The following is a 27353-nucleotide window of genomic DNA, read 5'->3' as shown; positions in this document are numbered from 1 at the left end:
TAAGTGATATTTGTTTTTTTGAGAAAAAAATGCACGGAACTTCCATTAAATATAGGGTAAAATACCATCGATTTCAGGAGAATAACATTCTATAAAATACATCATAGATTTAAGTCTCTCTAACACTAGATACAAATAATTACTCGTATATTGTGCATGTTTTTAACAAAGAATGAATAGCACATAAAATTTCAAACACTCAGTAAAACATTTTTAAAAATGTTCATTATGATTGATCCACTCCACCATCACAATGTGAGAGTTGAGAGTTTGTGTAAAAATGAGTTTTTATTTTCAACCACAATGTGTAAAAATGAATTTTTATTTTCTTAATTGGTTTTATGAATGAGATGAGTTTTTATTTTCATAACCATAATTTGATTATGATGCGTCTTCTATCTTGTCACATAAACAATATTATTTTGTCTTAGTCAACAATAAAATTAAGGTTATTATGTGAAGGGACAGGTGTTTGTCGGTAATAAATAGAAAAAGACATTTCATTTCATTTCATGTGCCTTCTCGATCTTTCCTCTCTCTGTCTCTGTTTCCATACATATACACTGTATATGCACATTGATTATTTGAAGAAACAACAATTAGATTCAGAGTTGTTTGTCCGTAGCGGACACTTGTGGTGGAGAAAGACTCGCACTCACTCGTTCAAAGTTCAAACTTCACAAAATGGCATAAACCTTGGCTTTGCTTTCACGTGAGAATAATTTTCATGTAAATTAGATCCAAGCTTTTTAACATTAAGGTTCAATTCAATGGATAGAATAAAAAAAAAAAAAAAAGCAATTGCCTTTAATAATAGAGCTCATGCTGGATTTTGGAAGTTCATGGAAGAAAAACTATCATTTTAGGCCTGTTTATAAGTTAACTGTTTTTGTTTTCATATGCAATTGTTTTCAAATAACTATTTGATAAGGATTTCAGTTTTTTTTATTCAGTTTTTTATAATTATAGTGTAATAATTCACATAAGAATTAGGCTTCGAGATATATACTAATTGAAAGTCTTTTGCTGCGAATATAATGATCGTACCTTTAGTTATAATGATTGTTCACAAGTTCATCGGAAAACACCGTTAAAAAAAAGAAAAAAAAAGTTAAAAAAGTTGAGTGAAAAAATTGAAAAACACCAAAAAACTGTTTTCTGATTTTCTTCATTAAAACAGAATACAGTTTGAAAACTTTTTTAGTTATATTATGAGAATCATCAAATAAACAGTGAATTCAGTTTTTTCATAAAACTGTTCAAGTTAGAAAAGTCAAAAACAGTTTTCAAGTTAATAAACAAACAGGCCTTTGACCCCGTTTGGTATATCTTTGTTTTTCAAAAAAGTGATTTTATTTTTTAAAAAAAACTGACAGGTTTTGGTAAACTGTTTATAAAACAGTTGTCGCTGATAACAAAAGTTGATTTAGCGTTTGGTAAAATATATATATTATAGTAAAAAGACTAAAATAGACATGTTCTTAAAAATTAAATAATAATTATTAGTATGTTTATTTATATGCATATATATGTATGAATAATATTTTTTTGCTAAAAAAAATCAAAGAGAAAAAGATAACGTAACAAGACAAACTACTATTGGACTCCAATGGCCAACGACATTCCAATAAAATGCACAAATTATTTTTGAACAAGTTTCACTCTTAGATAGAAAAAAAGATGAGGCAGAGAGAAAAGTTATGTGTTATGGTACAAAAATTCTCACAATTTGCGAATGGATATATAATTTAAAATACCATGTAGATGACTTAGAAACACTTTGTACGAGGATATTACGATAATTTGTATAACAAACTTAAAAACATTTTTTTAAAAGCTAAGAATCCTAGTTTTTTCATCTCATATACAAAATCTAAAATCGCTTTTGAAATTTTTTGTAAAAACAGTTTTACTAAATACCGGATAATCAGTTTAGTTTTAAAACTAAAAATAAAAAAAAGAGTATTTTAATCTCAATTAAACGCAACCTTTATCTATTATGTGTCTGCTCGGCCATATTATTATTATTTTATTCAAGGCACGCACTAACACACACGTGTACTTGTACAGTGGATCGGATATGGGGAAATATAATAAATGCATCTCATTGGCTGCTTCTCTTTAAATTTCAATTTAAAAAATAAAAATTCAGAACATCGTCACCAGATCAGAGTGCGAAAAAATAAACTGAAAGTGAAAACAAAAGAAGCGACACACGACATGATAATATTTAATTATTATTCTGAACTTGATAGAATAAATAAATAATAAAAAAAAAATGAAAGATGTGGAAATGTTGGATTGTTGGCGAGAAAAAGGAGAGCACAGAGTGGACCACTGATCAGAATTGTGTCAATGGACTCTAATCGTTCGTACTTCTTCTCATATATTCCTCTCCACCATTACCAATTTTCTCAACTCCTTTAGGGTTAGGGTTAGGGTTCGGCAGAGACGGCGATGGATGTATAAATTGATAGTGTTCGGAGACACAGAGCTTGGTATCGGTGTTAATGGCGTCTCCGGCGTCGGGAATGTCGAAGGCGGTAGCGCAGTACACGGTGGACGCGCGTCTCCACGCGGTCTTCGAGCAGTCCGCCGGAGAAGGAGATTCCGGCGCTCAGTCTCTCCTGACCTCCGCCGTCACGGCGGAGCATCAGATCACGGCGTACCTCTCCTCGATCCAGCGCGGCGGTCACACCCAGCCCTTCGGCTGCATGATCGCCGTCCACGAGCCTTCGTTCCGCCTCATCGCCTTCTCCGAGAACACCTCCGAAACCCTAGGCCTCTCTCGCACCGTCCCCGACGAAGCGGACTCAGATTCCGACTCCGTCGTCAGAATCGGCGGCGACGCTCGCCTCCTCTTCACTCCGGCGAGCGCGGCGCTGCTCGAGAAAGCCTTCGCCGCCAGAGAGATCACTCTCCTGAATCCGGTTTGGATCCACTCCCGATCTTCCTCTCGCCCATTCTACGCGATCCTCCACCGCATCGACGTCGGAGTGGTCCTCGATCTCGAGCCCTCCCGCTCCGACGATCCCGCTCTCTCCATCGCCGGAGCCGTACAGTCACAGAAGCTCGCCGTCCGAGCGATCTCGCACCTCCAGTCCCTCCCCGGCGGCGACGTCCCTTCCCTCTGCTCCACCGTCGTCGACGCCGTCCGAGACCTCACCGGCTACGACCGAGTCATGGTCTACCGCTTCCACGACGACGAGCACGGCGAGGTCGTCGCCGAGTCTCGCCGCCCCGACCTCGAACCTTACCTCGGCCTCCACTACCCGGCCACGGACATCCCTCAAGCCTCGCGATTCCTCTTCAAACAGAACCGAGTGAGAATGATCGTCGATTGCTCCGCGATTCCGGTCCCGGTGGTCCAAGACCGGTCTCTCCGGCAGCCCTTGTGCCTCGTGGGGTCCACGCTCCGGGCCCCGCACGCGTGCCACACGCGCTACATGGCCAACATGGGCTCGGCCGCCTCGCTGGCGATGGCGGTCGTGGTCGGCGGCGGCGGAGACAAGCTCTGGGGCCTCGTGGTCTGCCACCACGCTACCCCGCGCTGCGTCGCGTTTCCCTTACGCTACGCCTGCGAGTTCCTGATGCACGCCTTCTCTCTCCAGCTCGGGATGGAAATCGCCGCCGCCTCGGCCGCCGCGGAGAAGCGGGTCCTCCGGACACAGACGCTCCTCTGCGACATGCTCCTCCGAGACTCCCCTCCGGCGGGGATCGTGACCCGCTCGCCCTCCATCATGGACCTGGTGAAGTGCGACGGGGCCGCGCTCCTCTGCGGCGGCGAGTACTACTCGCTCGGCGTGTCCCCGGGCCGCGACGAGGCCGAGGCGATCGTGCGGTGGCTCGACCGGGCCCACCCGGGGTCCGCGGGGCTGACCACGGACAGCCTGGCGGACGCGGGGTACCCCGGCGCGGCGGCGCTCGGGGACGCCGTCTGTGGGATGGCCGCGGCTCGGATCGGGCGCGAAGGCGACGGAGACGGAGACTCTCTGTTCTGGTTCAGAAGCCACACGGCGAAAGAGGTGAAATGGGGCGGAGCGAAGCACCGGCCGGAGGACAGGGACGCGGGGCAGAGGATGCACCCGAGGTCCTCCTTCAAGGCCTTCCTCGAGGTCGTCAAGAGCCGGAGCCTCCCGTGGGACCCGCCCGAGATGGACGCCATCCGCTCGCTCCAGCTCATCCTCCGCGACTCGCTCCACCGAGGAGGCCGTGACGGTGACGAGGACCTCGCCGACGAGGAGGGGCGCCACGCGGACGAGCTCACCTCGGTGGCGCGGGAGATGGTGCGGCTGATCGAGACCGCCACGGCGCCCATCTTCGCCGTCGACGCCGACGGGAGGATCAACGGGTGGAACGCCAAGGTGGCGGATCTCACGGGCCTCGCGGTGGACCGGGCGATGGGGCGGTCTCTCGTCCACGACCTCGTCTGCGCCGGAGACTCCACGCACGCCGTCCAGCGCCTGCTTTCCCGGGCTTTGACAGGTACTCCAAAATAGTGTTTGAATAGATTGTGAGGTGAACGGGGATTCGATGCTCAAGAAACCTGGAATTTCCAATAGGAAGTTTTGATCTTTTGAGGACAATGTACGTGTAAAAGATGGGTTCTGATTAGAAAACGCGACGAATGATGGTCAGTTTGTGAACATGTGCGTGCCTGCTCTTATCAGATGTGAATGATCGTTAGAATTGAACTAAAAAACTTGGGGGGCAGGTAGTCGTAGTATTGAATAGATTAAGAGTCATCGACACCGCATGGATAGGTTGGGCCTCATTCTGTTGCCAAGAGATTGATGCTCAAGAAACTTGGAACTGTGAATAGAAAGCGTGAGAGGAAAAGTTTTGATCTTCAAGGACAATGTACATGTAAAAGATAGGTTCTGATTAGGAACCGACCACATGCTTGAGAATTGAACTCGAAAACGCGATGAATGATTGATTTTTTTATTTTTTTTTGGGTGCAGGAGTGGAAGACAAGAACGTGGAGATAAAGATGAAGAGATTCGGGGGCGAGGGAGAAGAGCAGGGCGAGCCGGTGTTTGTGGTGGTGAACGCTTGCTCGAGCCGAGACTACACGAACAACATAGTGGGTGTGTGCTTCATGGGGCAAGACGTGACGGGTCAGAAGCTGGTGATGGACAAGTTCATTCACATCCAAGGCGACTACAAGGCCATCGTCCACAGTCCAAACCCTCTCATCCCTCCCATCTTCGCCTCTGACGACAACACTTGCTGCTCCGAGTGGAACACCGCCATCCAGAACCTCACCGGCTGGTCCAAGCACGAGGTCCTCGGAAAGATGCTCGTCGGCGAGGTAAAACCCATCAACAATTGCTACTATTCATTCATACCGAAAATGATGTCAAGAAAGGATCTTTATTGGCTGTGATGGTTGTTTTTTTGGGGCTCTTTTACCGGGTGTTAAGATACTCTTGTATATAATTAGCCTCCAATTCTATAGCCAACTTCATTCTTTGTGTCCGGAATTTAAAAAACTGTTCTTCATCAGTTCTGTTCTGTCTAGGGATTGGTTAGGGGCTCTATGATGTAAAGCTCTTGATGGTTGTTTTTTGGGCTCTATAACCGGGTGTTTAAATACTTATTAACCCCCTTGACTATCTATTTATTTTTTATTATGATCTGATTTCCCTTGTATCCGATATTCTGACAAGGTCTTCGGTAGCTTATGCCGCCTCGACGGCCCCGACGCTCTCACGAAGTTCATGATCGTGCTCCACGGTGCGATCGGAGGCCACGACACAGATAGATTCCCGTTCTCGTTCTGCGACAGGGACGGGAAACCCGTCCACGTCGTGTTGGCCGCGAACAAGAGGGTCAACATGGACGGCGACATCATCGGGGCCTTCTGCTTCTTACAGGTCGCGGACCCAACCGAGGACGATGAGAACGAGAAGAAGACGAAGAGGAGCTTCTCGGGGACCAAAGAGCTCGCCTATCTCTGCCAGGAGATTAGGAATCCTCTGAACGGGATACGATTCGCGAACTCGCTCTGGGAGGCGACCGAGCTGAGCGAAGACCAGAAGCAGTTTCTCGAGACCAGCGCGGCTTGCGAGAAGCAGATGTCGAAGGTCGTAAGGGACATCGATCTTGACAGCTTGGAAAGCGAGTTAGTTTCTTTGGACGATGATGTATATACATAAACTTGGTTAAGAAGGTTGGTGATAGAATTTGTTTTTTTTTCGTTGGATTGTGGTCCAGTTCGATGGAGCTCGAGAAGTCGGAATTCGTACTCGGCGGTGTCATAAACGCGGTCATGAGCCAAGTGATGATACTGCTCAGGGAAAAGAATCTGCAGCTGGTTCGCGACATCCCCGAAGAAGTCAAGACGTTGGTGGTTTGCGGCGATCAAGCGAGACTCCAACAAGTGTTGGCCGAGTTCTTGCTGAACATAGTGCGCTACGCTCAAGGCTGGGTCGAGATTCTCGTCCGTTCAACCCTCAAAAAAGCTCCCGATTCCCAAACTCTACTTCTCGCCGAATTCAGGTACATCCTTACACTAAACGCAATTACATGTTTCTTCGGCTAGACTTTGAGCATCAGCAAGAATCTGCTAAGGATGAATGCTGAGATGTGTGAAATAGGCGCACGGTCTCAGGCTCAATTAGTCCCCCAAAACCCCAGAAACTAGGGGCCTCTAGGAGAATCTCCCCGTCAAACTGCCCGGGCCTACAGGGCTTACTCACAGTTAAAAAAAAATTGATGAATCTGGTTTGACCTGGACGTTTCGACACGTGGGTCCCACTTAGAAATACTAGAATTTTTGGTCACTGGGAAAGTCTTCCGGTCGAATTGTCAGGCCTCGTGGGCTTTTAGTCGGGCGAGAAGCAAAAAAAAAAAAAAAAATCCGGGTCGACCTGTCTGTTTCGTGACATGGGTCCCACTCGAAATTATGAAATTTTGGGAAGCAGAGTCTCCCGGTCGAACTGTCGTAAAAATCATGTTTGACTCGTCTGTTTCGACACGTGGGTCCCACTTAAAATTACTGACGATGAGTAAAAAAAAAAACGTGGTGTTGATTGATTTTGTGAAGGATGGTTTGCCCCGGAGAAGGGCTTCCGGCGGAGCTGATCGAAGACATGTTCGACGTGAGCCGGTGGACGAGCCGAGAAGGGCTCGGGCTGAGCATTTGCCGCAAGATCTTGAAGCTCATGGGCGGCGACGTTCACTACATCAGAGAGTCCGAAAGATGTTACTTTTCCGTTCTCTTCGAGCTTCCCATTCCTCCGGACGATACTTTGCTTGCCTCCTAAGCTATCCACTACTACTCTCTAATTAAGCTAGCCATGGATTGTTAGAGTTGAACCAAAGGCAAATTGGTTCGCAGAGTAAGGATATATATATATAATCTCTAATGTAACTTAGCTGATGATAAATCTCAGAGGCTCTTAGAGCGCTTCTTAATGTATATGTATGTATGTGTCTATATAACGGATGCTAATTCGCGGCGGGTCTATCAAGAAGAACCCGAGTGGTCATCTGAGATTGTTGATTGTTGTCGGAGATGAGAGAAATGTTGTACTAGTTCATTGTGAAGTCGGAGATCGGGTTCGATTTTTATCCTCGATGTGAAAGTATGTGTTCTTTTACATGATGAATAATTTGGTGCTACTAGTTTCCCTCTCCTTTTGCCTCCTCTTGTAAATTTTATCAAATTATAATAATAAAAAAACACCCATACTATGTGTGATTACAATTTTTTTTTTTTTTTTTTTTTTTTTTTTTTATATATGTCTTCTGGGCTCAGTCTTTGTTTTTCGTCGTCTTTGCAGCTCAGGATCATGTGGATTTGTCTGAGGGATTTCAATAAAACTCAAACTGGGCTTTGCCTTCTATATGGTTGGTTAATAAATTCCATACATAAGTATTTCATTTAATTTTTAATGTTTTCTTTTCATTGGGATTTGGGAAACATGCATAAGTAGAATTTTGACCAACTGCTGGCTTTTTATATTATTTTCCATAAATGAGCATGAAAGAGAGAGTTAATAAGAAGGAAGTGTGTGGTGTATCTTCATTTTAATACAGATGTTTCTCTTTTGTGAGCTGTCATAGCATATTATTAAAACTCATTTGGATTAATGAAACTGCCAAAAAGAAGAAAAAAAAATTAGGAAGTTTTCATTTTCAGCATGATGAACATGAATATATAATTAATTCCGATGCTAGTAGAAGATCACTAACTAACTCAATCAAAATAATACAAAACTATTGCACACACACAAATATAGTTTATGAAGGAGATAATATATTGCTTGTTGAATAAACAATTTGGAGGTTTAATAATAATAATAATAATAATAATAATAATAAAATAAATAAGAGATTTGTAACTAACTAGGTCACTTTAAACATGTGATTTTGGATGTAACCTATGTTTGACAATTTTTAGGGATATAGCCAAATGACATATGTGGCAATAATTAAACTCTGATTTGCCCTTATTTATTAATAAATTCGTCATTTTCTATCTCCTATTTTTCAAATAATTTTTTTTGCATCAAAACTTCAAAAATTCGTATCTTTCTCATACGAACTCGAAATTGAGTGATTTCAAATCCTACAAATTCGTGGCGTCGAGATCTTCAAAAACAGACCCAATGTGTTTGATGAAAAATTATGTTTAATGCATCATATTTACAGTTCCATTTTTTTTTATAATTTCAAAAAATTTATGTTATTTCCATATTTAAGGTAGATTTTTCTACATCTATGGTATTAAACATTATTTTTCATCAAACACAATGGATCTATTTTTGAAGATCTTGGCGTCACGAATCCGTAGGATTTGGAATCACTCAATTTCGAGTTCATATGAGATAGATATGGTTTTTTGAAGTTTTTATGTAAAAAAAGTGTAGGAAAAAAATAAGAGAGAGAAAATGACGAATTTATTAATAAATAAGGGTAAATAAGACTTTAATTATTATCACATAATCATGTTGGCTATTTCCCTAAAAGTTGTGAAACATAGGCTAAAAAAAATTCATAGTTTCATTTTGGCTATTTCGCTAGCCCATAAAATAAACAATTTGTAGGAGAATTAGCCGATGAAAGGCTTTTGCAGGGTTAACTTGCCAAGTCAGTCAATTTTCATATTTAAAGATGAGAAATGTTTTGTGTTCATGGAATTTGTAGAGGATATAAGATTTGTTCCATTCACGGCATGAGACTCTTTTATATTCGGTATATAAAAGTGATTTTATTTATTTATCATTATTCAGCAGTGATGTCCTTAATGGAAGTTTCACTTTGGTTCTCCCTAATTAATGGTACTAATATATTATCCCTATTGATATTGTGAATAACACACATATTGTACCCGAAAAAAATTATTTAATTTTGTTGTAATTTTCAACTCTTAAAATTGTGTGCTTGCACGCCCATGATCTCGTCATGCTGTGGACACAAAAAGATTATTAAAAAAGAAAACAGAGTTTTAGTGAGAGAACTAATGTTCTTTGATAGTTAATGAGAGGAGAGAGATTGTCTAACAAAAAAAATATCGAGGAGAGGAGAGAGTCGCTTACAAATGTGAAATTGGTTATGGGGGAAAGAGTATAAGCAATTAAGAGTGCTTAAAGATATAAAGAAAGAAACGTAATTAGAATTAGAAAGAGTAAAGAGATGGAGAGATAAATAAAGTCAACGCTTTCAATTGGGTTCATAAACTTGTGGTCAAAATAGAAGAGTTATGTACCATTAAAATGAACGCAATTAATAGTTGATTCCTTGGATTTATTTAACCCCATTAAAAAGGTAACAATTCAACCCTAGATGATTTAGACGCCACCTCTACTAAGTCATGTCACAACTTGCTCTTATCTCCACATTTTATCCGTGAGCCTTAATTAGCCCACAAACTTGGCCTTAATTGTCTATCCGCGAAAAGAGAATTCCTCTTAATTATATTGTTTTACCAACACAAAAAAATTGGCAAGTTCTTGATAGGTCCTATAAGGATGTCCAAAAAGTTGGTCCAAGTGGATTTCTTCCATTGCAAGTCTTGACTCAACTTTTGGCTTATCGCAAATTGATCGATAAGGTGATATATTTTTCCTCTGCATCAATAAATGCTGACATAAAAATCAGATCAAGTTGGGCAAATAAAGGGATGCTAAATTTCATGGACAAAAAATTGCAATTGATGACTAGGATTTGATTAAAAAAAAAAAAGTTTCCAACTTTACTTGCAACATTTTGCATGGTCTAAAATTAAAGGGCAAAAAAAGAAAGAAAGAATGAAGTGGAAATAAATAGGTAGGCCTAAAGATAGCAAAAGGTATTCAAATAAGCAAGTCGCGTTTATCACACGCGCTATGTTATTGGATGCCAAAGCGGTTATCCTTAGTCAATCATACGTAAGAATATTCACTTTCCCAATTAATCGCGTGAATGAAAAGACACCCCTAAACTTGTAATGATAATTAATAATTTAATAATGTTCTCTCAATAGTTCGATTGAGAGTTTGAGACGATCGATACCAAGAAAATTTTGCTTTATTAATTTTAGTTGAGAAACAAAGAGGAAATAAGCTTGGGTAAAAATAGGAGGAACTAACAAAGAGGAAACCAATAAGTGATTTATAAAGCACATGAATTATCCAATAAAAAAAAAAACTTTAATCAGGTTAAAAATAGGAGGAACTAATAAAAATCCGTAACAAAAAATATTTATTCACCAAAAAGGAAAACAATCTAAATTTTCTTCTTCTAAACTAAAAAAAATACATTTATTTACCCCGATCTTACTTTGATCTCAATTGAGTGAATACACTATTTTGTTTCCCCACTTAAGCTGTTTTTGTCTCTCTCTTTCTTGACTAAAAATCAAAGTGTTGTAGAATTGAGACAATAATAACAACTTTTATAAGTCCAAAGAGTAAGACCAAGCTCCAAATCAAGATAACAAAAAGGAGTGGATAGAGCAACCTAACTAATAAAAAAAAAAAAAAAACCAAAAAAAGAAGAAGAAGATAAAAGTCTTGATTAGGCTAAAAAAGAGAAGAGGATAAAAAAGCAGAGAGATAGAGCGAGAGAGAGAGAGAGAATATAACACAAAAGCAAATATCATCATCATTTCATCACTTCACTTCCCACAAACAAAAATCCATTTCTCAATTCTTTCATTCTTCGCTGCAAAGTCAGACCCTTTCTTTAAAAAAAAAAAAAAAGAAAACAAAAGAAAGACTGAAACTTTTTTTTTTTTTTTTTCTGTGGTATATGCTCTGTTGTCACTATCCTGATTCCTGACCGTCAATGGAGTCTCCGCCGGCGGAGGAGCTTCTGAAGAAGATCGAGGAGCTCGAAGCCGGTCACGCTCACCTCAAGAACGAGATGTCTAAGCTCATCATGAACCGCCACCGATCCGACGGCCCAGAATCCCCCTCCACCGCCGTCTCCGACCACCACCACCACCACAATCACAGCCGTCGATCTCACTCGATTTCTCCCCAGCGCTCTCGCCTCGCCGACTCTCCCCGCCGCCGGAGACCCGCCGGACTCGAAGGCTCGGCGTCGTTCCGGCATTCCTCGCCGCTGCAGAGAGAGAGCCGCGGCGGCGGAGACCTAGCCTTCGCCGGAGTAGGACCGTCGGCGGTGAAATTCTCCGACAGACAGTACTTGAATATACTCCAGTCCATGGGACAGTCCGTCCACATCTTCGATCTCCGTTACTCTCTCATCTACTGGTACCAAAACCACATCTTCAATTCCAATTTCCGAAACCCTAAATTGAAATTGAAAATTCGAGTTAAAGGTGGAGTCTTTTTGGGGTTATTTTTTTTCTTTCAGGAACAGAAGCGCTGAGAAGATGTTCGGGTACTCTCCGGCGGAGGTTCTGGGGCGGAACGCGGTGGAGCTTCTGGTGGACCAGCAAGACGTTGCGGTGGCGAAGAACATAATCGAGCGAGTGATGTTGGGCGAGAGCTGGACCGGGCAGTTTCCGGTGAAGAACAAGGCCGGGAATCGGTTCGTGATCGTTGCCACCAACACTCCGTTCTACGACGACGACGGAGCTCTCGTCGGAATCATCTGCGTCTCCGGCGATTCCCGGCCCTACCGAGAGATGGGCTTCGTGGCTCAGCCCAAGAACCCCATGAGCGCCAAGCTCGGCCTCGACCCCGACCAGCCTTTGCAAGCCGCGATCGCCTCCAAGATCACCAATTTGGTCAGTCTGCTCATTGGAAGTTGAGACTTAAAAAAAAAAAAAAAAAAAAAAAATTATACCTCTAAATCAAACTTGTTCGAATTTCATCGATAAAACGAAAATAGTATTCGAGAGGCCCATGGCATTTTTAATCAAACTTGTGAATATTATTTTGACTAGTGATTTCACTCTCTAAAGTCCTATCATAGTAGTTGGCAATGGTTTTTTTTTTTAATAAGTACTTAATAATCATCCACTTTTGTGCTAGTTTCTGCTTGTGAGTTAGGCTCACTTCTATTGGAAGTCGAGATTTAAAAAAAAAAAAAAAATTATACCTCTGAATCAAACTTAATGATTTCATTGTCTAAAGTCCTATCATGGTAGTTATGAATATCCCTAAAGTGTAATTTAGTTAAGCAAATGCCTTCTATAAAAGCCCCAAGTAATTGTAATGAAAAAAAACAATCAAAAGAACAAAAAAATCGCTCTCTTTCGTCACATTCTCTACGCTTCTCTTTGAAGTACTCGATTTGTCAGAAAATCCCAAATCAATTGGATATCTAGGAAATGCGTTCGTTTCACAAGTACTCGATTTTTTTTTTTTTTTTTTTTTTTTATAATGACGAACAAAAAACAGGCGACGAAGGTGAGCAACAAAGTGAAGTCGAAAATGCGATCATCGGAGAACAACAACAACAACAACAATGTGGAGAGAGAGGGCGGGAGCGGAGACAGTCACTACTCCGACCACGCCGGGCCCCACTTCGAAGCCTCCGACGCCAACTCGAGCGGAGCCAGCACTCCCAGAGCCGAGGCCCTCGGCGTGTTCACACCCGTCGAAGAAAAGAGGACCGACGAGTCCGCCGGAGAACCCAAGAACCCGATCCAGAAGATGATCAGCTCCAAAGCCGAGGCTTGGATCGGGAAAAAAGTCAGGGAAGCCCGTTTCGCTTGGCCTTGGCACAACGGAGATCATGACGTCGTCACCGACCCCAAGAATAATAATAATAATAATAATAATAATAATTACAATAACGAAGCTTCGATTGGGTCGTGGTCGTCGTCGTGCAACGTGAACAGCAATAGTAGCGCGAGCAGTTGTGGGAGCACAACGAGCAGCGCGTTGAACAAAGTCGACATTGATACGGATTGCCTCGACTACGAGATTCTCTGGGAAGATTTGACCATCGGAGACCAGATCGGCCAAGGTATGATCAAATCAAATCAATTAGTTAGCTATCCAATTGTGAACCGAGTTTATCAATTAGTATTTTTTTTTTCCTTCGTAATTTGAGTTTGGAGCTAAACCCGGGTTGTATCGAGTTCATCTTTTGATTTCATCTTTTGTATCGAGATCAAATGGATATTAGTATTTTTTTTTTTTGGAGGTAAATTTCTCTTCTTTAGTCGTGGACATGTAATTTGATAGAGATTGATTAAGCTATCGAATTGTGAGCCAAATTCATCATTTTTTTTTTTTTTTTGTAATTTGAGTTCGGAGCAAACCCGGACTGTATCTTCTTCTACTGAAATGGAAATTAGTTATATTTTTTTTTACAGTCCGAGCTTATCAAATAATATTAGTAATTTGTGGTCGTAGATTATCGATAAAGATTTGATTTTTTTTTCATTGCTCTCTGTCTATGCAGGCTCTTGCGGAACTGTGTATCATGGTCTGTGGTACGGATCAGTATGTACTATTTTCTCTATCTTTATGCTCTTATTCAATTAAAGGTCAAGTCTTTTACTCGGAGATGAAAAAAGGTTTTGAGTATATTTGGTGGTTTAATTATATAATTATGTAGCAGGACGTCGCAGTCAAGGTGTTCTCGAAGCAAGAATATTCGGAGGATGTTATTCTCTCCTTCAGACAAGAGGTGTGTTTTCTTTTTTGGCTGTGCAGATAATTTATCACGATAGCGAAATAATAATTATAGTTTTTTTTTTTTTTTTGGGGGGTTTTTAAAAGGTTTCTCTTATGAAACGGCTTCGACACCCAAACGTCCTTCTATTTATGGGAGCCGTGACTTCTCCGGAGCGTCTTTGCATTGTCACGGAGTTTCTTCCGCGGTGTGTTTTAATTCAATATTTAAATTATGTATTCTTTTTTTATTTTATATATATTCGGACTAAAGAACTATTCAAATGTTATGCAGTGGAAGCTTGTTCCGTTTGCTGCAAAGGAATCCATCAAAGCTAGACTTCAGAAGGAGAATTCATATGGCTTTGGATATTGTGAGTTTTCGCGTGAATTTTAAAAAAAATAAAAATAAAAAAATTATCATTTTGTGTACACTAAATTTCTGTTAATATCTTCTGTATAGGCTCGGGGCGTGAATTATCTTCATCATTTTAATCCTCCCATCATTCACCGAGATTTGAAGTCTTCAAACCTTCTAGTTGATAAGAACTGGACAGTCAAAGTATGCCATTGATTTATTTATTTAATTTATAAAAATAAAAAATTGGTACGGGTCTTGATGTTATCGATTTTCCAAAAACTAGGTTGGCGATTTCGGACTCTCGCGTCTCAAGCACGAAACTTATCTCAATACCAAGACCGGGAAGGGAACGGTACTCGATTAGCACTCGGAATTTGTGATTAAGCTGCAAAAAAGAATGTCAAGCTCTCGAATAGTTTTTCGATTATTATTCAATTAATTTTATATTTTTTTTTTGTTTCGTTAGCCTCAATGGATGGCACCAGAAGTCCTCCGCAATGAACCCTCAGACGAAAAGTAAGTTCCTTTCATTTTTTTTTTTTTTCATTTTTATCCGACTTCTCATTGGCTACTAGGGGCAACATCGTAATTGGTGGAAAATTACGTACAGGTCCGATGTGTACAGCTTCGGGGTGATTCTATGGGAGCTTGCGACGGAGAAGATTCCGTGGGATAATCTCAACTCAATGCAGGTACACACACACACACATACATACATACATACATACATATAAGTTAACAAGGCCCAGCCTAATTTTTATAATTATTATTATTATTTTGCATTCGTAGCATTTTATTCTGTTTATATGATAAAATTATTACATAAATATTTTTATGTTGTTTATCCTAAGTCTTTTATTTTTATTTTATTAATCTAATAAAATAGAAATTGATCTTTTATATACCTATATAATTAAGAAAAAAAAAAAAAAAATTCTATGTTGATTGATGAATTTGCAGGTGGTCGGTGCGGTGGGATTTATGAACCAAAGACTCGAGATTCCCAAAGACATTGACCCGCAATGGACTTCCATAATCGAGAGCTGTTGGCACACGTATGACTTTTTTTTTTTATCATTAATTATAATTCCAAAGTCTTAGTAAGTCTCAAGTGTTTATCAATAGTTTCGGTCCTTAATTTTTTTTTTTTTTAGTGACCCGACTCAGCGACCGATGTTCCAAGAACTGCTCGAGAGACTGAGAGATCTGCACAAACAGTACAATCTTCAGTTCCAAGCTTCGCGTTCCGTTGCCGCAGAAAACCCTCAAAAGGATCTATGATAAAAAGCTTGTTTTTTTTTTTTTATATATATATATTTGTGTACATTTCTCTCGGGTTTTTTCGCTGCTTCTTCGGGCAAAAAAAAAAAAGAAGTTATCCGGCGAAGTGTAGCCATTTTTGGTAGATATTCGGGACCCGTTTTCGTAGTGTATTTATATAATTTATAAAGGGGAAAGAGGCACAGATTTGTGTCTAAGATTGGGTTTGTGGTTTTGGTGATTCAAGTAGAGAAAAGAAGAGCAAGTTGAGTAGTTGGTGTGATTTTTCAAAGGTATATATGAGAAAGAATGACGTCATCAGATTCATATCAAGCTTGAAGAGTTGTTTGTGTGGTCAGTGAAGGAAAAGCTCGATCATCATATCATTAATGTCCCTTTTTTTTCTATGATTTTGTGTTGAGAATTCAGAAATGAATTGCCAACTTGCCAGGACCACTTTTTGGAGCTGGAAATTGCTGTATCGACAGTTCATTGAAAGAAAAAAAAGAAGGAAAAAAATTGAATGGCCATGCATTTTTGTCTTTGATTGGTCCCTAAAAAGCTTTTCCTTTTTTTTTTTTTTAATAAATGACGCAATCCAAATTCAACTATAACCTTTTATTGTTCGTCAAATAGTTCCAACTTGATTTCATCTCCAGCTCAGATTTGGGACAAGGATTAAAAAATTGATACTAATTTCTAATTCTTTTATTTTACTTTTTGAAACTATATTTTAATTATTTTTATATACGTTAGCAATAGTTATTTATTGAGGTAACTATTTATCGGTGGATATACAGACAGATATTTTTATAATTAATATAATAAAAAAACAGTATTCTATAAATATTCAAGTATTTTGAATTTCATACAAATACAAACTCTCTTTTAAAAAATATTTTAAATATAAATATTCAAATTTTACTCGTATTTGATAAATAAAAAATTTACTCTGATGCTGATTATTTCAACCCCTGCCCGGGACAATTAGGCAAGCAAAATGGGATGGCATGGACGATAATATGTGCTCTCTTATAATAACAAAAACTTTTTTAAAACAAAAAGGTTCTAATACATAGGATTTTATAGTAATTAGGTGTAATGGAACCGATTTCCGGCTACAAACAAGCTAAAAAAAATGGGTGTTTTGTATTTAGCGAAGCAAGTGTTGAATAGCGGCAACGGCGTCGCCTTTGTGCTCTCTCAAGCTTCTCTCCGCCACCTTCTTGTCCAGCTGTAATTTCACCAAAAAACCCCAAATTAGGATTTCACAATTAGCGTTAATATTTTTCAAACATTTGCAATAAGTAGTACCTCAAGCTCATTTGCGATTATGTCCACATCGCCTGCATTGATTTTCACAGCAGCCAGTTCTCTCTCTCTGAAGAAAGAAAGAAAACAATTTCGTGAGCAGTGAAACCATGATTAACATTGTTTCTCATGCCAAAAACTAGAAGTACTTGTTCTCGAAATAGCATAATAGTGACAACATCAATTGGTCGCTGATTAAGCTTTTTCGGAGCAATAACTAGACCTAGTGAAAAAGCGATATCGATTGGCATAATAAGAAGGCTTGTGTTCTGTCAAGATTTGAACATAACTTATTTCAGAGAGCTACGCACATGGGTTATAACTCCCAAGAAACTTGTTCTCGAAATAGCATAATAACGACACTATATAGACCTAGAGAAGAGCAATAGAGATTGGCATAGACTTGTGATGTGTCTCCTCTGACCAAAATGTGAAGAAATACATATCCCAGTTGAGACGGTACACAAAATATTATACTACATGAGAGAGCTTTACACATCAAATGTGGTGTGACTCCCAATTCACAACCATTATCAATAAATCCAAGCATCGCAATTACAAATACTATCTATGGGAATTCTAGAAAGTCATAAGCTTTACATGGCTTGCCAAGCATGATCATCATACGAAGCTCCGTAGAGAATATCAAAACCAATACCCTTATTTTATTGAAATATACCGTGTATTTCATAGTTGTTTGAAATACCAATACCGACTTTACCGGTTATTGATGGGCGTTGAATTGAAAAATGCTTATTGCTTGCATAACTATATACTGCGTAGCTATCGTTATTGCTCTTTTTCTTTTTTTACCGAAAAATTGAATTTCGCATCGATACAGAGTATTTTTTTAATCTTGGACTACTTGTGACCCATCTCAATTGTTTATACATCTGTGAGCTTGAGTTTTGGCTTCTTAATGGTATTGTTTACTACATGTAATAGAAAACAATTTTCATCTCAGCTACATAGTAGGTCCAAAATAGTATTGTTAATGACATTGAAGGGATTTTGGCTGCATAATGATCGTAGTCCTATTTAAAATAATATATATATATATATATATATATATATATATATATATACCTGAAGGTCCAATACAATGCCAAACACTGACCTCTCTAAATTCTAAGAAGCTGGACACTTTTCCACTTAATTGAGAATTTTGTCTCCAAACTAATAATAGTAGGCAAAATAAATATACTGAATTACCAAAAAAAAAAAATGAAATTCGAATCAAACCTTAATCTCATGGCATTCCGGTCCGCTTCAGAAGAAGCACCAATAGACGCCATAGCCTGACCAAAAAATAAAAAAATAAAAAAATAAAATAAATGAATTTCTTTTTGTTTTTCATCGGTTCGAGTTCAACAGCGAAATAATCAATCAACAAACAAAGAGAGTGAAAACGATTCGATTTGATATTTAACCTCTTGAACCCGAGTGGAATCGAGTTGGCGATCCTCGACTCGGTCGGTGAGTTTATCGAAAGCCTTGCTCTGTTGTTGCATGTCTTTCGAGTCCACGAAATTCTCCACATCGCCTTCTGCTGAAGCTCCCACATTTCCTTCCATTTTCTTCCGAGTTCAGATTGACTCACTCACTCACCGATTTCTGCTTCGGAATCGCAGAGAGCTTGAGCGAGGAACAATGAGAAGAAGAATATGTGAAGCCCTAGGATCGTAGAGGCCCAAATTAGATAATCAAAAGCCCATTTTAGCCCATTTATCTGTTATCCTTTGTCTTGCGCTTTTTCCATTACAAGCCCAAGGTCAGCTTGCCCATAATTAAAAAAATAAAATAATAATAATGTGTGTTTTTTAATGCATTATATTTTGCGTTGATTTAGCACCAAATTTTTTTTTTCCAACTTTAACCACAATACCAAATTTCAAACTAAAAATATTATTCACCATTATTATATTATTAAAACTATACAATCCTTTTATTAATAAATATTTCAATGAGTAATTATAATGTTTGTATTTTTTAATTAAGTGGTTAAAATTACTTATTACTCACTAATATTTAATAAAAAAACTAAAATAAATAAATAAATTGAAATAAAAATTACATTACTCTAAAAGAAAATATATTACATTTAGATAATTAAACATCAAGAACATACATTTGAAAGATAGATTACATCATATTAATTATCGGAATTAGTATATTCATTCCACAAATGCTCAATTAATGCCTTTTGGAGTTCAATATGAGTGTCTTTATTCTTGATTTGTCAGTGCAAGCTAAAAATTGTTGAAATCAAGCATCTTCATCGCCCGCCATCTCAACTTGCGATAAGATCAATTGTGTATCTAAAACTTTTATTGCGATAAGATCAATTGTGTGTCTAAAACTTTTATTGCGATAAGATCAATGTCTTTTTCAGTTATACATAATCAACTTTTTTTTTCTGTTCATAATTTTTTAAATTTTTTTTATTGTTTTGGGTTCTAGTGCCTCGAATTTTCGAGAACACGGAGTTATTTAGCAATCCTTCGAAGCACGTCTTTTTACGTTAAAGGACTTGTATAAATGTGTAAAATAATGGAGTTCCAATTCTAGCAAAAAAAAAAAAAAAAAGAGGGAAATGGATATTTAAACCGAGTAAACATAATTTCATATTTGATCGGGAGATCTTTTACTTATAAGAAAAATAACTTCAAATTATTATTCTTTTTTTTAACAGTTACTAATTTTTTTAAAAATATATTATATATCTTCTCCGTGTTAAATTAAAATATAACGATTCTCTTTTTTTTCATTTATTTTGGGTGAGTACTGCCAACTGAATGACTTATCTTTGTATATAATTCATCAAAATTATTGTATTATCGACACACACAATAAATTAATTTTTTTCTTAAATAATTTAATTTTACATTATATACCATATCATTAATTATATTGAACATTTAAGCATGAAATATAATCTTCAAACGTGAGTATTGTGTTTTTTAGAAATTGAAATATTCCTTCTCACAAAAACCATTTCATGGGCAAGAAGTTTTGCCACTCAAACTAAGCCTAGTCAAGAAATCATATTAGTCACAAAAAAATAGCGTTTTACTAATTTATTTTTCATTATTGATATACGTCATATCACTACAATAAAGACCGGTTTTTATAAGTCGGCCAGAAAAGAATGTGAAGTACTATCACACAATACAATGTGAACATATTAATATTAAGGTTATCATATATGTCTTCATGTTCAACAGTTGTTTTATTAGGCTAATTTATTTGACTTTTATGCGTAACAATATATGGTAGGGAATGTATTAAATATATGAGAGACTCAATATACCGGAAATATATGCCTTATTTTCAAAGGACCAATAACTCAAGTTAGTTGAATATTTGACTTAGCAAACTATCCAATATTATATTTCACATAAATATAATGATATCAGTGGAAAGGGAGAGTGACATTAGGTGCATGCAATTTGCATGAGAGAGTTGGCATTTCATAAAAAGAACACATTGAGTAGTAAATTACTTTTCTTTCTTATTATGCTCGATTCTAAGAATTTTCAGGCCTAAAGCAAATATTTTTTTATTAGCATTTTTAACCTTTATTTAAATTATTTAACACATATTTGAATTTAAAATATATATATTTTGCTTAAGATATTTTAAATTTAAGCATTTTTTACATTATTTGAATTTTTATTTATTGGAGGCCCAAAACAATTACTTGACTTCCCTAGAGCTCAAGCCGAGCCTGCTTCTTATAACTAGTGTACGTATAAACGTACTCTTCTAGCCATGTTCATGAAAATAAAATTAATAATGTAACGTCGAAACAAATTAAAAATAGTTTATATATAAAATGAAAACTCTAAAAAGTTATTAATACTTCCATAATCAACTACCCTTCCAACTTAGCTATTAATCTGGAGAAAATTTGGGAGAGGGTGGTTATCAAATTTCCATAAATGCATGGGTTAGAAAATATAGTGACGGTGGATAATAAGATTGAAAAAGAAAATAAAAAGAGACTAAGATGGTACAAGATAGCAAAAGCATGTGACTTTGATCGTGGGTGACTGATTCTTTACGTTCGTAAGTAGTTGAGAAGCTAAGAAGATCATTTATGATGATGTATAAATTAATAATATTTATTCATGTGTACTAAGTTTTAAAGATTTTAATTTTCCTCGCAGCCGCGTACACGCTCTCTTAAATATTGAACGACATGGCATACTCAAATCAGTAAACATATGAATTTCACGTAATTTTTTTTTTCATGAACAGTTAATACGTCTAAACCTAATCGATCATGATAAAAAAAAATCTCCAAATTACTTAACGATATTTAGTTGACAATAGAAAAAACAAATCATTAAATAACACGATTGTAATTCACTATATGTGGTAAGAAAATTGGCCGTTCGATATGCATTTTATTTTGCATGAAACATCGTTTGTAGATCTCTATCATTGCATGCTGGCAAAATGAAAATGGAGCTGCATATATATTTATTTTATTTTACATGAATGCTTTTTTTACAATTATTTGTTACTAACTATCATTATAAATTATCATCATCCTTATGGTTATTAATGTCATCTCAAAACTATTACAACGTTTAACCAAAAAGCGCATTTAAAGATTCTAACCTGAGTTGTATATGAATTTATCCTAGAGAAAAAAATAATTGAGGATGTTGCATGTGCGACATGTGAGATATTAAGCGTGTAATTGTGATTAAGAGTATCTCATCTTTCTCCGTTTAATTCACTTTTTGTAGCATAGTATCTTTGTTGTATTCTTTGGTTAGTTGATTAGACCCACAATCTTTCAATTGTTTTAAGTTTTTAACCATCGATCGAGTACATGATTTTGGTCGGTTTTGTTTTAGCAATAATCGTATGGACCTTGGTTCTGGACGGCTATTTTCTTTAAAAAAAAAAAAATTGTCACATACATTGTTTATGTTTTGACTAGTCATTCAATCTCATCTCCGATATTTAATTTCCTTATTAGAATCTCAAGTAATTTATAGACTTGACTTCTCGTAATATTTTACCTCAGAGTTTTGTATGTTCGGACATCAGTGATTTTCATAGTTTCCCACCATATATTCAGCTGTGTAACAACAATTGTTATTATTATGATGTGATTATAATACTCACTATTATTAAAGACAAGGGCAGAGGTCAGGAGAAACTTATTGCGATTTCACGACTTCACAATTGATTAAATATTAAAAATTCAAAGGATTTGAAAATTGAGGCCATTCCAAGATTAATTAAAAAAAGAATAATGTGTACAGTTTGCATGTTAATATGTTTCCATGTGTGTTGGTACGTACGTAAAAGGGCCGTTTTAGGTAATTTGGGTTTTCTCAACTACGTCCATTAAATGTGTCCCCTCTTGATTGGACTATATAAACAGTACGTCGCTCCCTAAATGATCTTCACTTCACTTCACTTCACTACACAACCAAACACAAAAAAAAGATATAGAATCAAAATGGGGAAGATTTATAACCCTAAAAGAGGTGTGGGAATTCTAGGGTTTGGTTTGTTGGTGTTGGTTTTGGCTTTGGGAGTTGGACTGGCTCAATGCCGTAGGCTTGAGAAGGACACTTTCCTCGGAGGCGGTGGAGGCCTCGGCGGAGGCGGCGGCGGCGGATTCGGTGGCGGTGGCGGTGCTGGAGGTGGATTAGGCGGCGGTGGTGGACTTGGCGGTGGTGGCGGTGCCGGAGGAGGGTTCGGTGGAGGAAAGGGCGGTGGAATTGGTGGTGGTGCCGGCGGTGGTGCTGGTGGTGGCGCCGGAGGTGGTTTCGGAGGAGGAAAGGGAGGCGGAATCGGTGGCGGTGCCGGCGGTGGTGCCGGTGGCGGCGCCGGAGGAGGGTTCGGTGGAGGAAAGGGCGGTGGTGCTGGTGGCGGTGCCGGAGGAGGGTTCGGTGGAGGAAAGGGTGGCGGTGCCGGAGGAGGGTTCGGTGGAGGAAAGGGCGGTGGAGTTGGTGGCGGTGCCGGCGGTGGTGCTGGAGGCGGCGCCGGAGGAGGGTTCGGTGGAGGAAAGGGTGGCGGTGCCGGAGGAGGGTTCGGTGGAGGAAAGGGCGGTGGAGTTGGTGGCGGTGCCGGCGGTGGTGCTGGAGGCGGCGCCGGAGGAGGGTTCGGTGGAGGAAAGGGTGGCGGCGCCGGAGGAGGGTTCGGTGGAGGAAAGGGCGGCGGAGTTGGTGGCGGCGTCGGCGGCGGTGCTGGTGGCGGCGCCGGAGGAGGGTTTGGTGGAGGAAAGGGTGGCGGGATTGGCGGCGGCGCCGGAGGAGGAGCTGGCGGCGGTGCCGGAGGAGGGTTCGGAGGAGGAAAGGGTGGAGGATTTGGCGGCGGTGCCGGAGGAGGAGCTGGCGGCGGCGCCGGTGGTGGATTCGGAGGAGGAAAGGGTGGAGGATTTGGTGGTGGGGCCGGAGGAGGATCCGGCGGTGGATTCGGCGGAGGAGTTGGCGGCGGTGGCGGACACGGAGGCGGTGCCGGTGGAGGCTTTGGCGGCGGTGCCGGAGGGGGACACGGCGGAGGATTTGGCGGCGGCTTTGGAGGCGGTGCCGGCGGCGGCGGATTTTAATCGAGTAATAATTAATATTAGAAATATTTATAAATTTTCATGTATTTAATGTGGTTCAGCGTTAAATACCTCTCTCTCGTTAATTATAATATGTAATTTCAAGAAATGAAAGAATATGTAATATGTGTAATGATCATGAAATCCTTGCTTTCTGCATGGAAAAATATCAAATATATGTTGTTCATGTGTTTCCAATTTATTTGATATGTGTGAAGAGTCCTTTGAACTAATTGCCATGCATGCAAAATTATAGTAACTCTAATTAACAAGAGTTAAATAATATTGGTCTACTTGAAACATTACACCACACAAGGACAGAATTAACAAACATAATACGTGTATATATGGAATAGTAATCAAATGAACTGCCACAACTCTTGAAAGCTATACGTACGTTTATATATATATAACCCAATTACACATTGGATGATCATCAATTCTCAACAGATCGATCAGGTTATAAACACACCAAGTAGCTAGTAACGTCAGTTTTTTTTTTTTTTTTTTCTTCTTCTTCCAGTAATTACTGTAGATATAAAAAAGAATGAAGGATCAAGATCAAGAGTCATTGTGAGAAGCGTCGAACCAAACAGGAAGCCATTCTTTGCCGTCGATGAAGTCAATGGAAATGAATTTGGCAGCCTGGTCCTCAGTCAACTGCTTTGACCAAGAAGCTCTCTCCTCCGACTCTGACCCAGGCCCGTGAGTTTTGTACTCCGCTTGGAACAAGTCACTGTTACATTTCGTTTCATCCACACGCAAATATTATATCATATTTAATAAAAAGTCCCAGAAACATTAAGAGATTCTCGTTTTGGCCCTCAACCTATTTGTTTTACCACTTTGGTCCCTAAATTATTGGGTTTTTTTTTTTAACGTTAGAGCATCTTTAATGGTTTAGCTAATATGCATAGCTCCATTTGGCACATAGATTTTTCAAGCCACAACTCATTTAAGCAACTTTCTTCTTTAATGATTAGCTAATATATATCTTTCATCTTACTTGATAATTTACTACATTTTCTTTTAATTTACATGCAATTTTCATTGGTTGAAAAAAGATGGGGCCGGTCTACTAGTTTTGCTAGAGCTAGATAATTAAGCAATTTGTTCTATAGAGCTAATTTGCTTAGCTCAATCAATAGTCAACATGCAAAACAATGATTAAGCAACTAACTAAGGATTTTTGATATTTACTAACAAGCCCCTAAAATTGTTAAGTCAAGTACCATTAAAGATGTTCTAAGCCTTTCCGAAGGGATTTTTTTTTGGTGGAATTCAAAACAATGAAAGTATGATTTTATTTAGAAATTCTCATTATAAATGACATCCTACTCTTAAATCTAAAATTGGCTAGGGTCAAAGACATAAATTGTTTAGTTTGATTTATAAATTGTTTTAAAAAAAAATTATGTTTTGAATTGTTAAGGTGCTAAGTTTCAAAAAGAAAAAGACAAAAAAATTGCTAAAAAATATTCGAAGAAAAAAGTTAGGGACTAAAGTGGTAAAATCTTAAAATTTCAGCCTAATTATATAAAAATGAATATAGTAAAGGTTTGACTGACTGTGTGGGTCCATCGTAGCTCCAATTGGTCCAGCCATGAGAGACAATGGTGCGAGACAAATACGTTTTCGCGAATATGGTTCGTGAGTAACGACCTTTGGCTCTTCCCAAGTACACGTCATCGGTTCCGTACACTTTTCCCCTCAGAAACACAAATCCACTCTCGTCCGTCGGATCTTCCCGATTGTGGGCCGTGATCGACCCGCTTATCGACAGCCTCTTGTCCGACACCACAAATATCTCACAGCTCTACACACGATTGCACACAATTGCAAAACCCATTAATCCATTATGTGAATAAAATGATCTCAAGGCCAAAATATAGTTCCGGTGAGTATGATAGCCCTTATATTTTAAATATTTATGATATCTTGGTCCTTAATGAGAAAAATTAACTTTATACATTTTTACAAGTAAAAATAACTTTATTAATTATACGAATATACTTTAATTAGTTTCTTTTATAAGTTGTTTAGGAATCAAAATTTTACGATAAAAATATTTTTTTTCGGGTCATCAATAAGTTGAAGGCCATTTTGGTAAAAGAAAACTAATTTAATTAAGGATTAAAATGCAATAATTCGAGATTGTTTGCGGTAATAAATATGAATTTAGGGTGATTGAGTAGATACATGGAAGATAGATCTGGCACGGCCAAATATGAAATCGACGGAGCCTTGGATATAGCAATTATGGTAGTAATGTCGTCCTTTATAATCGAAGAGTGTGTTGTGTGTGCTATAAAATCCGCAGTGATAGAACGCCACTTTGTCTGCCGCCACAAACGCCGCCACCGATTGATTTTGCGACGTGTATGCCAACCCCGTCGGAGCTTCATTCTGTTTCATCAATATTACCGAAAAATACGATGAGAAAGAAAAATGAGAATCTCTCGTCTTTTCCTTGCGCTATATGTTTTGAACAAGGTTAATTTTGACATAAATTAAATTTGAGGGAAATAAGGAGAAGAAAAAAAAATGTATAATTAAAACTAGGATTTCATTTTCTGTCGAATATGTGGTGAAAAATGAAAATTCACTCAAATTTATTCACGTGGGTCCCACGAGTTATTCTTACTAACTCCATTCTTTTTTCATGACTTCCAAACACAATATGGAATTTCAAATTCTTTTCGAGAAGAATTCCAAACCTTGAAGCTGATCCCGAAGGCAATGAAATTCGGTGACTCGACCTTGAACGTGGCAGAGTCAACGTTGTCAACGGCACTTTGACACCATGAAACATGAGTCCTTCCTTTCCCATTCCCTCTCAAGAATATGTACGGTTTGTTCTCCGGCACATGGAGTTTTTCTCTGCCATATTTGTTATTTTATATTAAATATAACAAAAAAGAGAATGTTTAGTTTGATTTATTTACCTATATATCCCTTTCCTAACGTGGATGATGATCCACTGAGAATTCCCCTCGGGAACGGAATCTATGGCGGCTTGGATTGATCTGAATTCTCCGTCGCCATTGATGTCGACTTTGATCGTTCGGTTAGTACCGATTTTCTCGGTTAATAGAGGCGAGTCGATCACGATATTCGCGTCAATGCCATGGACAACGTTTGAGAAATGGACTGAGATCACAAAACTTAATGCCAAGGCTAAGTTAATTGCTTTGATCAAAGGACACATTTTTTTTTCTTGCTTCACTTTTGGCTTAGGAAGAGTTGAGAAAAAAAAATTATGTTAATGCTACCATACAAGGGGATACCATAAGAGGGTTTGTCTCTTCCTCTTTTTTTTTTTTTTTTCCTTTCTTTTTTGTTAACAATTTTTTGCTTTTGTTATTCTGGATGTGGTTATCAATTTTGAGGCAACTAGCTGAATTGAACGTACCGAGATCATCTCTATTTTGGAGGCCTTCCAACAAATTCTTGTGTGGTTTATATGTGATTGTTAATTTTTAGTTTTAAAAAAATTGCTAATAAACTTCCCCTTAAACGAAACAAATTTAGAGACAGGGCACAGAGAAAATCTTTCTTAATTTTCTATAAATAGTTTTTCTCTACATAATAATCTGTTTGGGAAAAAACATGCTCAATTTTTGTATTATTTTATTTTTACCGTTACGTCAGTATATTATAAATAATCTCGAGTAGTTAAAATTGGAAGTATTTGCATTTGAATGCTTTTATGCTGCTGAACAAAGTATATATATATATATATATAATATAACTGTGAGCACTAAGATTGAAGAGTTTGTATAAAAAGGAAAGTTAGATATATACATACGTATGAAAAGTA

General features: G+C 38.4%; 5 protein-coding genes across 6 annotated transcripts; 3 read left to right on the top strand and 2 right to left on the bottom strand.

Annotated features, from left to right (window-relative positions):
- Window positions 1–2155: 2155 nt before the first annotated feature.
- On the top strand, window positions 2156–7580 carry LOC149392672 (phytochrome B-2-like). Its single transcript, XM_089616579.1, has 5 exons — window positions 2156–4485; window positions 4965–5314; window positions 5673–6127; window positions 6220–6504; window positions 7052–7580. Exons 1-5 carry the CDS (start codon window positions 2511–2513, stop codon window positions 7269–7271), a joined length of 3285 nt encoding a protein of 1094 aa, XP_089472705.1. The 5' UTR covers window positions 2156–2510; the 3' UTR covers window positions 7272–7580.
- Window positions 7581–10937: 3357 nt separating this feature from the next.
- LOC149392671 (uncharacterized) lies at window positions 10938–15981 on the top strand. 2 transcript variants are annotated; one of them, XM_089616580.1, is made up of 13 exons: window positions 10938–11708; window positions 11812–12187; window positions 12804–13374; window positions 13816–13856; window positions 13972–14043; window positions 14136–14236; window positions 14323–14401; window positions 14491–14589; window positions 14672–14740; window positions 14855–14904; window positions 14999–15080; window positions 15349–15443; window positions 15543–15981. In XM_089616580.1, the coding sequence occupies exons 1-13, from the start codon at window positions 11278–11280 to the stop codon at window positions 15667–15669; spliced, it is 2193 nt and encodes a 730-aa protein (XP_089472706.1). In that variant the 5' UTR covers window positions 10938–11277; the 3' UTR covers window positions 15670–15981. The 2 variants fall into 2 exon arrangements, with proteins under 2 accessions (XP_089472706.1, XP_089472707.1); XM_089616581.1 differs by having other exon boundaries at window positions 10939–11708; window positions 13975–14043.
- Window positions 15982–16661: 680 nt separating this feature from the next.
- On the bottom strand, window positions 16662–18648 carry LOC149392670 (DNA-binding enhancer protein-like protein). Its single transcript, XM_089616509.1, has 4 exons — window positions 18390–18648; window positions 18202–18257; window positions 16963–17029; window positions 16662–16882 (listed from the first exon to the last, which is right to left on the bottom strand). The coding sequence occupies exons 1-4, from the start codon at window positions 18531–18533 to the stop codon at window positions 16802–16804; spliced, it is 348 nt and encodes a 115-aa protein (XP_089472635.1). The 5' UTR covers window positions 18534–18648; the 3' UTR covers window positions 16662–16801.
- A 3741-nt stretch (window positions 18649–22389) lies between these two features.
- LOC149392669 (uncharacterized) lies at window positions 22390–23735 on the top strand. Its single transcript, XM_089616517.1, has one exon. The coding sequence runs from the start codon at window positions 22442–22444 to the stop codon at window positions 23534–23536; it is 1095 nt and encodes a 364-aa protein (XP_089472643.1). The 5' UTR covers window positions 22390–22441; the 3' UTR covers window positions 23537–23735.
- A 345-nt stretch (window positions 23736–24080) lies between these two features.
- On the bottom strand, window positions 24081–26741 carry LOC149392668 (Pectin lyase-like superfamily protein). The gene is made up of 5 exons (XM_089618361.1): window positions 26479–26741; window positions 26251–26413; window positions 25733–25939; window positions 25102–25349; window positions 24081–24269 (listed from the first exon to the last, which is right to left on the bottom strand). Exons 1-5 carry the CDS (start codon window positions 26739–26741, stop codon window positions 24095–24097), a joined length of 1056 nt encoding a protein of 351 aa, XP_089474487.1. The 3' UTR covers window positions 24081–24094.
- Window positions 26742–27353: the final 612 nt, after the last annotated feature.

This window comes from Urtica dioica, chromosome 6 (genome assembly GCF_054948205.1).
Source record: "Urtica dioica subsp. dioica isolate 48M chromosome 6, U.dioica_male_clone48M_v1_H2, whole genome shotgun sequence".
Taxonomy (NCBI): Eukaryota; Viridiplantae; Streptophyta; class Magnoliopsida; order Rosales; family Urticaceae; genus Urtica; species Urtica dioica.
This window is presented reverse-complemented; position numbering and strand designations above follow the sequence as displayed.